The 10,887-nt window shown below is 44.1% G+C and overlaps 1 protein-coding gene across 2 annotated transcripts in view; it reads left to right on the forward strand.

The window, feature by feature from the left end:
* Positions 1-9,571, forward strand: part of ZCCHC2 (zinc finger CCHC-type containing 2) — a gene marked incomplete at its 5' end in the record, with an annotated part of 52,408 nt that extends 42,837 nt beyond the window's left edge. Inside the window, 3 exons of one of the 2 annotated variants that reach the window (XM_081253034.1) lie at positions 1,958-3,442; positions 4,372-4,444; positions 8,728-9,571. In XM_081253034.1, coding sequence (XP_081109160.1) covers positions 1,958-3,442; positions 4,372-4,439 — 1,553 coding nt within the window. In that variant the 3' untranslated portion in view covers positions 4,440-4,444; positions 8,728-9,571. Of the gene's footprint in view, positions 1-1,957; positions 3,443-4,371; positions 6,561-8,727 lie in introns of those variants that run through there. The other variant, XM_081253033.1, reaches the window with a different exon arrangement.
* Between the last annotated feature and the right edge of the window lie 1,316 nt (positions 9,572-10,887).

Below are 10,887 nucleotides of genomic sequence, written 5' to 3' on the forward strand. Positions count from 1 at the left end.
CTTTTGAACTTAAATGTTTATTTTTAACTCTATACTTGTATGAAGGTATAGATATAAATACAGTGCCTTAAGTAAGTTACTAATTTTTGGATACTTTTTGTTTTGCAAAGTTTAACAAGAAACTCCTCAGCTATTAAGGGGAGTATATGTTAGAACCATTTACTCATAAGTTGAATCTCTTCTAATATAAATTATTATTGTTGAATTAATAACATTGTTGACATTCTGTAGGTTGGTTCAGGTTTAACCTTTCTCCAGGAAGGTTCTATTTAACCTTTCTCCAGGAAGACTAGTATGATTTGTTTTTAGTATTGTTTCAAAACATTTTAGCATCTTAACTGAATATAACTAGTTATTACCTTAACAAATATAAACACTTTAAGTACACAATGCAATTCTGCTTATATTTACGAGCAGAAAGATGTTAAATTAGGCACTACATTTAACTGAATGGTCTCTATACATAGTACTGCAGTATCTGGGTTTACGATATTTAAACATTGTGAGTTAGATTTTGTCTTTTGTCCCCTTTATACCAAAAGTCAAGAAATCCAGGGGAAGTCTAGATTGAAGTTATTTCTGTTTACAAGCAGAAGAGTGATGCGGTAATAAAAACAAATGCAGTACAATTTTGTATCTGCCACTTTGCTGTTTTGTTTTAGGAGAAATGGCACTGCTCTCATATTTGCCCTGCTTCTTGTGCTCTAGCACACTTGTTTTATGACCATAATGGTAGCTTTAAATTTTCTTTCCCCCACTGAAATATTTAAAAGTAAGAATATTTATTCCATTCCAGGAAAACTCTCTTCCCTTCCCTATCTCTGGATATTTGAGTTAAATATAGTCCTTTTTTTTTTATTAAATAAATATATTTATTTATTTTCGGCTGTGTTGGGTCTTCGTTGCTGCACACGGGCTTTCTCTAGTTGTGGTGTGCGGGCTTCTCATTGCGGTGGCCTCTCGTTGTGGAGCATGGGCTCTAGGCATGCGGGATTCAGTAGTTACAGCACGCAGGCTCAATAGTTGTGGTGCACGGGCTTAGCTGCTCCGTGGCATGTGGGATCTTCCCAGAGCGGGGCTCAAACCCGTGTCCCCATGCATTGGCAGGTGGATTCTTAACTTCTGCGCCACCAGGGAAGTCCCGAGTTAAATATAGTCTTGATTGAACTCCTTTAAATTGTATTATTTATGTGAGACAAATGTGAAGACCTCGGCTTTAGTAGTACAGGATATAAATCAAGTGAATTGCCTAAAATTGATTAAGGTTAAAAATATCTGATCCCTTTCTCTGTAATAAAGGTCTGTATTTTATACTGTGCTTCATTCCGTCTCCATTAACCTTTTGTTTCTTACCTCTCCATGGATTTTTTTTTTAAGATTTAATTTATTTAGAGCAGTTTTGGGTTTACTGTAAAATTGAGAGAAAGATGCAGACATTTCCCATGTATTCCCTGCTCTCACACATATATAGTCTGCCCTGTTATTAACATTGCTCCCTAGAATGGCACATGTTTTACCAAGGATGAACTAATCTACTTTGACGCATCATTATCACCCAAAGTCCATGGTTTATCCAAGGGTTCACCTTCAGTGGCTTTGGACAAATGTATAATGATACATATCCGTCGTCACAGCATCACACAGAGTATTTCCACTGCCCTGAAAACACCCCAGGCTCTGCCCGTTCATCCTTCTCCGGGGCCCCCACCCCTGGCAGCCACCAAGCTTTTATTGTTTCCATAGTCTTGCCTCTTTTCCAGAATCTCCATATGTTTACAGTGAAGTCCACAGAAAGCCAAAAATTAAAAGAAGGTCGGCTTGGTAGTCAGGAAGCTTAGGGATACAGTTATTAGTCCAAACTTCAGTGTTTATTTTAGATATACTTAAAGTTTGTTTCTAGCAAGAAGGTTGGGAGATTATGCTTGTGTTAACCTCTAGTTATGTTTGTTTCCCTCAGACACAGACAGCAATTCTGAGGATTCTGGAAATCCATCAACAACCAGGTTTACAGCTTATGGTTCTGTCAACCAGACTGTCACTGTCAAGCCACCTGTTCAGATGGCTGCATTAGGAAACGACGATGCAAACCTTTTAGAAGATCCCTTAAACTCACCCAAGTATCAGCATATTTCTTTTATGCCAACTTTACACTGTGTCATGCACAATGGTGCCCAGAAGTCTGAGGTGGTTGTTCCTCCACCCAAATCTGCTGATGGTAAAACAATAGGGATGCTTGTTCCTGGCCCTGTTGCTATCTCTGCGGTAAGGGAGTCCACGAACTCAACCCCCGTTGGAATACTAGGGTCAGCAGCTTCTACTGCAGAATCAGAAAAGCACCTTGAATTACTGGCATCCCCTTTACCTGTTCCATCAACATTCCTCCCACATAGCAGTACTCCCGCTTTGCACCTCACAATTCAGAGGCTAAAACTGCCGCCGCCGCAGGGATCTTCCGAGAGTTGCACGGTGAACCTCTCCCAGCAACCAACCGGGAGTCTGAGCGTCGGATCACCAAACACTGCCTTTATTCCTGTCCATAATCCAGGTAGTTTTCCAGGATCTCCTGTTGCTACCACAGACCCCATCACAAAATCTGCATCTCAAGTGGTAGGACTAAATCAAATGGTGCCTCAGATTGAGGGAAACACAGGGACAGCCCCTCAGCCTACCAACGTGAAGGTAGTTCTTCCAGCAGCCGGCCTCTCGGCCGTACAGCCACCAGCTTCCTACCCCTTGCCAGGCTCTCCCCTTGCTGCTGGCGTGTTACCCAGCCAGAATTCCACCGTCCTCAGCACGGCGGCGCCGTCTGCCCAGGCCGCGGGAGCGGGCATCAGCCAGGCCCAGTCGAGTGTTCCTCCCGCGGTTCCTACCCACACGCCCGGTCCCGCCCCAAGCCCGAGCCCTGCTCTGACACACAGTACTGCGCAGGGCGACAGCACGTCTTACATCAGTGCTGTGGGAAACACGAACGCCAGCGGGGCGGTGTTGCCTCCACAGCAGATGGGCTCAGGTCCTTGTGGTTCTTGTGGGCGAAGGTGCAGCTGTGGGACCAATGGAAACCTCCAGCTAAATAGTTACTATTATCCTAACCCAATGCCTGGACCAATGTACCGAGTCCCTTCGTTCTTTACCCTGCCATCCATCTGCAATGGCAGCTACCTCAACCAAGCACATCAGAGCAATGGAAACCAACTTCCTTTTTTTCTGCCTCAGACTCCGTATGCAAATGGACTGGTGCATGACCCAGTCCAAGCCAACTATGGCATGCAGCAGATGGCAGGATTCGGGAGGTTCTATCCTGTGTATCCAGCACCTAACGTAGTCGCCAGCACGAGTGGTTCGGGGCCCAAGAAGAATGGGAACGTTTCATGTTACAACTGTGGTGTGAGCGGGCACTATGCACAGGAGTGTAAGCAGTCGTCCATGGAGGCCAGTCAACAAGGTAATCATGAGAGCTCCCAGAGGACTTGCTTTTGAGTGTGCCCGTCCCTCCCTCCCCTGGTGATCACGGTGATCCTGTTGGAGCAGAAAGAGCTGTGGTGTGTTTGTTTTCGGATGTTGTGCTTTCAGTGACAAATCGTAAAATGCAAACGGCAAAACCCAAAAACTAGCATGGACACACACAGGACACACACACAGCACAAGAAGTTCAGAGAAATTCAGTTTCCAGTTAAGGAATAAACCATAAAGGCACTTCTTAAGGAATATAATGAGGATTTGCGAATCTCTTGCTCGCAGCGCTTTTTTTTAAAGCTACAATCCTATGTCATAGCGTAAGCACAACTTTTAAATGCTGAAAAACTAGGAAGTGACAGTCACCTGACATGGAAGCTTTTTAGTTGTTTGGGTCCATCTGTGCATAACAACTGGCCTCACGCTACACCCTCCCTTCCCAGCAGACGCTTTTTCTTTTTTTCAGTGCTATTGCATTTTAAAAGGCACAAAATATTTAAGCACTGGTTTGTGGAGTAAGGAGATTCAAACTGAGTTTAATATTATTACCACCAGAATAAAGAAATTGTTCTTAAATGAGTACATGTAAGATACCAAATTCAGCGTAGACCTGAAACTGTTACCTTTCACTCACATTAGGCTTTTGTCATTTTGCCAGATCTCACACAGAGAAACAGTCTTGACTTGGGAGTATGTGCTTGACATTTTCAAGGGAAAATTGAGTTTGATAGCTTTAGGTTGAACTTAAAGCACAAACTTCATTATTACTTTTTAAAAGTCATTTTATGGACCATTTTGCGGTCCGAGTATTGCCGAAGGAGCAGCGGCTGAGGAGCATGCCCATTTGATATCTTGTAGTGGTTTGTGATGCATTGCCTTGTACGCAGTGACTTAGCAGTTCTGTCTTTCCCGTTTTAGGCACTTACAGACTGAGATACGCACCTCCCCTCCCCCCTTCTAATGACACGTTGGATTCTGCAGACTGAAACAAGTAAAGCTTGCCTACTTAATACACTGAAGTGTGGGGAGTCATGGTTGGGGTGTGGAGGGGAGGAAAGGAAAGGTATTTTGTTTGTGTTTCTTTGTCTATACATTTCCTAGATTTCTATGCAGTTGGGATTTTTCATTTCTCTTGTACCAATGTCCAAAACAAAAGAGAATGCGTTGCTTTTGAGCCTCTGGTCTCCTGGTACAACAACAGGCTTATCTGTATGATACATGTAATTTAAACATCCAAACAAACTACCAAAAGGAAAACGTTGATGCGTGCTTTTTTTTTCTTTTTTTACACTGAATACTTGCTGTGTGCAATGTTTACTGAATCTTTAAAACTGTGTATCTGACCTTTTTTAATAACACTGGTGACAGTCCTATGGTTTTGGAAAAAAACTTTGCTTCTTCCCCAATTTTTCTCACTTTCGCCCTACACTCCGCTTTCCTCCCCCACCCTCTTTCCAGTGGCCGCAGGAGTGGTTGGCACTGCATTGTCCACACTTTGTAAACTGCTCTGCATATAAATTGAGGGTAGAATGTTTCACCTTAATCATAAGGGAGAATCACATTCCCAAAATAGTGTGTATATGTGTAATAAACAGCACCACGTAAATACATATATGCAGCACTTGTCCAAATAAAAATTAAAATAAGTGGAAGAGAGAGGAGGAAGTAAAATCATATGAAACTGAGGAAATATGACATATGGAGTGGACAAAGAGCTTTTTCTTTTAAAAAAAGAAAAACTTATTACTTCATCATACTTTTTTAGCCTGTTGCTTCAGAGAGACATAAAGTGAACCAACTAGTGTGAGTGTGGTTCTTCTGTGTGTTTGTGTTTGTCATGAAAATCAACAGCCAGTTTTACCTGTAGTCTACCACTGTGTCACGTAAAAGAGACACTTGAGTCAAGATTTCTTTTCCTACACCAACTGTTACAGTGTTCCATTGTGTTTAAAATGTGTATACTTTATTGCAATCTGAACAGAAGCTCTGCGTTTCTACAAAAGGCAGGTATTTGTTCCCTAACTTGTCTCGTAGCAAAGTCACTTTTATAACAGTTTACCACTATGCTTGATTATAATGTGAAAGACTGAATTCTGCGTGTGTTGAGATGGTATGAATCATGTCAGTGTCACATCACTAAGTTTAATGCTGCTGTTTAAAAACAAAAGTTTTTTTAAAGCCAATCTATGTACTAAATTGCTTCCAGGTAATTTTTGATTTCCTAAAGTGCACTGAGGTTATCTGGAAGACGGGGTGCAGGTTTGGACTGCTGCATTCAACAGCAGTGAGCAGCTACCACTGTAGAGTCGCAGGTTGAGGGCTTGGGGTTGGGTTTGTTTGTTTCCCCATCCTCAGTACAGGGCAGAATCGACAGATGTTTGTTGTGTGGGGTCACGTTGGTGTGGAGCAGAGGAACTTGAATATCTGGTCTCGGTTCAGAAGCCTAACAGATTGCCAGACAAAAGGAAACACTTGAAGAAAGAAGCTTCTGTGTAATGCTTCACAGATAGAATTTATATTTATAGCACCAATGTACATTTTGAAACCTTCTTTCCGGGGTGGGAGTTAAAGGGGAAGGAAAGGGGGTATGTGAAAGGGGGGTAGACGAAAGCTTTAATTTGAAAAGAGAAGAAGTCCGAGTAAAGGAAATTATTTTGATTAAATGTATTTTGTTTGATCTGGGTATTTTTGGACCACATGATTGAATTAATTGTTGAGCTGCAGTTGAGTTGTTCAAGTGAGAGTTTTGATAAGCCCCATCTGGACCGCATTGTGAACCACTTGCCAGTTGTACTTTATGGAGCTTATTTTATGATTTAAAAGACTGTACTGTACATAGGAGGTATGTTACCTTCTCCTTATTTGTATGTTTACCATATACTTTGATATTTGAAATGTTATGTACTGGAAAGGCCACTTATATTTCTAGAACAGATTGGATTTTATGCAACCTTTTTTCCTTGAATTAACAGCAATAAAAAAAATGAAAAATGGCTTAAGAATTGTGCTTTATTGCAAATTTTGTAAAAGTGAAAGATAGGACATCATACCTGGTGGGTTTGGGGTTTTTTCCCTTTTTAAAGAATCAACCCGTTATTTTCCTGCAATGTGGGCAGTGAATCCGCAAGTTATTTACCATCTGGAAATGTTTCCCACAAGCAGCCTTACTATGTATGTGGGTCACCTGTGTGACCGCCGAAAGAAGAGTCTGCACTTGTGTGCTTCCTGAGCGCACACCGTGTGCCAGAGGGCACTGTGGCGGCTCAGACAGAGTCCTTATCAGCCGAGAGCGGTGATTCTGGTTCAGGCCCTCCCTCACCCAAAGTGTAGAGGACCTAACTTACTTCCTCAAATTTATTAATACCATTTTGTTTTCCAGGCAACTCTCCCAGTACAGTACCTTTGATTACATTGGTTCTGTCTTCTGTAATCCAGTCTCAAGTCAGTCTTTACACAATCAGTAACTTTATAAGAGATTGTGGGGAGGCGCTTTCCACGTATCCATGCATCAGTCATGTCCTCTGGTGACGACTGATGTCACTCAGCCCAGCCCCTCCCGTTGTCCCCAGCGTTCCGTGCAGTGATGGACACTAAGAATGATTGTCCTGAGCCACCTAACGCACGTTCCCTCCGTACCCAGTTGGGCAGTGGGTTTGAAAAGATCACAGGACCCCCGATGGCTTTTCCGTTAGCCAGCAAACAGGCACCTACACGTAACACACGGCAGTTATGGACCCGCCTCCAGTTAACTCACACACCTCCAGTGTCACCACCTGTGTCCCTTAACCGACCCTTCTCCTTCCTTCCCTCACTGCGCAAGGTCACCACTACTCTCAGTCTCACTATTCCTCTTTTCCCCTCACATTTTACATCCTCCTTCCCCAAATACACAGTGTATTTTTACTTTTCTTGAGCTTTATAGAAAGGGTACCCTTTACCTCATCTTCCGTGACTGCTCGCCTGGTTTTACAGTCCTGATGTTGCATTCCTTCAGTTCATTTTCACTAACTTTACAATATTCCACTGTATCAGGGGAGAACAACACACACACACACACACACACAATTTATCCATTCTGTCAGCAGACATTTGGGTGATTTTCCCTCGTTTGCTCTTGTAACAGGAGCAGTTTTGTACCAGTCTCCTGGCTTGTATGTGCGCGAGTTCCCTGGGTTATACATCTAGGAATGCAAGTGCTGGGTTGTAGGACACGCTGAGTATTCAGTTTTCCCAGATTCGCCATGTGGTTTTCCAAGTGGTTTACACTCTCACCAGCAGCGTGCATGCCCCTCAGTCCGTATCTCGAGGCTGTGATAGTGCCCGGGGCAGCTTGGCGAGGGAGGAGTAAGTGTAGGCTTGGAGGGACGTGTGAGGCTTCATGGAGGAGGTGAGTGTGGAGGAGAGCCTGACAGGACAGCGCGGGCGGCGTTTGGACCAGTGTGGACCCGGGGATGCGCTCTAGGCAGAAGGTGTGTCTAAAGGCACAGGACCCGAGGTGGTGGTCGTAGAGGGAACGTCTTCAAAGAGTGACGAGATTTGTGGTCCAGTAGGTAAAATAGAGCCAGACTGGAGAATTTGGAGTTGATTGAGTGAAAAATTGGAAGTTGCCAAGTTCTAAGTAGAGGAAACAATACGTTGACGATAGTTTTTGAACGTGTCGGATGCTTGAAAGAGGCTTGGGAGTTGAGAGACCGGTTAGGGTGAGGCGACAGGAAGGAGGAGGATGGAAGGAACCCTGGGCTTCAGAGCCACGTTTTCCCCAGATAGAAGATGAGCTTGTCTAAGTTACGGCTGTGAGGATTACATGATATATGGGAAAGGTCCAGCATGATGAAGTAGCACCAAGGAGGCACCCAAATGTTAGTTGAATTCCGTTTCAACGAACAGGAGAATTGTGATTCTGTTTTCAGAGATGAGGAAAATGTGGACGAGAGTTAAGTCTGTGTGAAGGCAGTGGTTCTCTGGGTGGCAAGGAGCCTGGTAACTGTAGTTCTTCATTATATTAAGCTTAGTTGTTTCAGCTCTATCCACTTACAAAAGACAAAATATTTCTTGTGCTCAAAAGTCAAATCTGTTTGCAGGTAGCTATGGGCTCTATACCCATGGGCTGAGTCTTGCAGTACCAAAGTAGAGCAAGGTCTTACAAGGCAAATCCACATTTAATTTTTTTATGTAATTGCTAAACATCTAATTTTTCTGAGAAGTTTCCAAAAAGATTAAAGCACAGTGTAAAATAATTTCTCTCTCTCTCTCTCTCTCTTTTTTTTTTAACAGGTAGCATCTAGTACTTGAGCACCACCATCCATTTGAGCTTGGAGGACACTTTTCAATTCTACATACTGATTACAAAAACATTTAAGGTTAAGGCAGTGAAACCAAGTGGAGGCAAGCTGTGACCGTAGTTAAACCCATAACCCTTCCATCTTTCCTCTCAAAGGATAAAGAAAAATGCTGACTCCCCCCGCCTACCCCACCCATAGAGAGGGCCCGTTTCTGTCCAGAGAAATGAGTTGAGGTCTGGGGGATGAAGGAAGAGAGGTGCCCTGACCTTAAACATGGTGGCTGCATCTCTGGACCTTTCCTCGGGGATGGAAGACAGTCTGAAGTTGGGTTCTATTATGAGAATGAAGGGCTCCGGGGCCCGAGATTGAGAGGCGGGTGTATACTCAGATGAGGGCGTGTTCTCACTGCAGTGCCCTAGACTGCCTGCAGAGGGCTGCACCATCCTTTCCCAGAGCACGCCCATCCGCTTGCACGGTTTGGCTACCTAAGGTCAATTGGACATCCGTATTTTAGTATACCACTGCTTATGAATCACAGCGGTTGTACTCATATGTGCAAAAATAACTTTTCCACGTTTCAGGAAAAACTGACCTAATTCTTAAATGCTGTCCTCTTTTGAAAACTGTGAGCCCCTACATTGGAGCATGGGTACACATGACGTGAACTCTGTGTATGCAAATGTCTGTCCATCTTGGAAGCAAGACGGCTTTAGGCTCCCTCTTTCCTGCTCTGGAAAGGGGGGTACATCACAAGTGTGGGCATCACAAATCCTTCCTGCAGTCACACCTCTTCTTCAGTGACTGCTGCCCTCAAGTCTCCAGAGCTCTTAATCCCAAGATCCTGATTTGCTACTTGAACTTTGGGGGTGGGGCGAGGTGGGGGGCTGGGTGGTTCTTCACTGTCTTTCTTTTTCCTCTTGCAGCTCCAACTTGATCCGCTGTAAAAGGTCTCGCTCGGCCGGCCAGCCTCTCACCAGAAGAAATTGCTAATTGGGAAGCAGCGCCACCTGGTGGGAGACGAGGACAATGCAAGCAAGCAGACGTCATTGCCCTGTTGACCTGATACAGAGAAAATTGAACGTAAGGCAGAAAACATTTGAGATTGTAAACCTGTGCTCAGAACCTTAAAGAATGCAGGCAACTGGCCATAAAAGTAATCTGAGCTGTCTCCTCTTTCAGCCATTGCAATCTCAGTTTGTTATAAACATCTTAAACACATTGATGGTACTTTAGAGTTTCCTTCGCACTTTTCTCTGTGCCCATTGGCCTGCACAACTGTGAAGGGTATGGGGTCTTCCTCCTCCCTGTTTTACAGGTTAGGAGCTCAGGGTTCAGAGGGGTTAAGTGCCACAGACATGCCACCAGTGATGAAGGCCAGGCCCCAACTTCAGATTAGTGCTTACCTCCTGCCCCACTTCCTGGCCTGCAGCTGCTTCTTCACTGAACCCAGGGCAATGACCTTTTAAACCGTATAAAGCGATAGGCACCCATGGTCTTAAGAACCATGGGGCCTCTGGATTCCTGAGAGAGGAGGGGGCTGGGTCCTGGTCAGTCAGAATATCTCTTTTCTGTATCTCTGTTGAAGGGGTGAGGGAAAGTTTGCAGAGCTGGGAGACCTCAGGACTTTTAGAACTAGGCTTTCAGCATTTGCCTGTCTCAGATGAATTCAAGGAGCAGCAACTGTTGCCTACATCCAAGGTTTGAAACATGCACCAATATACTCTGTTGGAACACTGAGTCTTGCTCTGCAAAGGTTTTTATTATGCCCAGATGTCTCGGTGACTATTGAGCATTTGGTGACTATTCCATTAATTTTAAGGCTTCAGAACTTAAGAAATGCAGTAGCAGGGCACACAGAAAAGACACTTCACTGCTGATATTTGAAAAGCTCTGGCAGTTATATATAGATTGTCCCAAGCACTCCCTCTACCTGCCACCGCTACTCAAAGACACTCCAAAGACCAAAAATGACGGAAGCAAAGTCACCTTCAAGCAGGAACAGTGACAGTTACACCCACCCCAAAAGCCTTTCTGGATGTTAAGAATGCCACCAGGTCACCGAGTACTCGGTGCTCATTCTTGCTAGCGTATCAGGGTTGGGTATTTGTGACATGGTAACTCACTTTTGCGTTGGAAGCCTCCATCAGATGAA

Source organism: Mesoplodon bidens (genome assembly GCF_964165515.1).
Source record: "Mesoplodon bidens genome assembly, chromosome: 13".
In the NCBI taxonomy this organism is placed as follows: Eukaryota; Metazoa; Chordata; class Mammalia; order Artiodactyla; family Ziphiidae; genus Mesoplodon; species Mesoplodon bidens.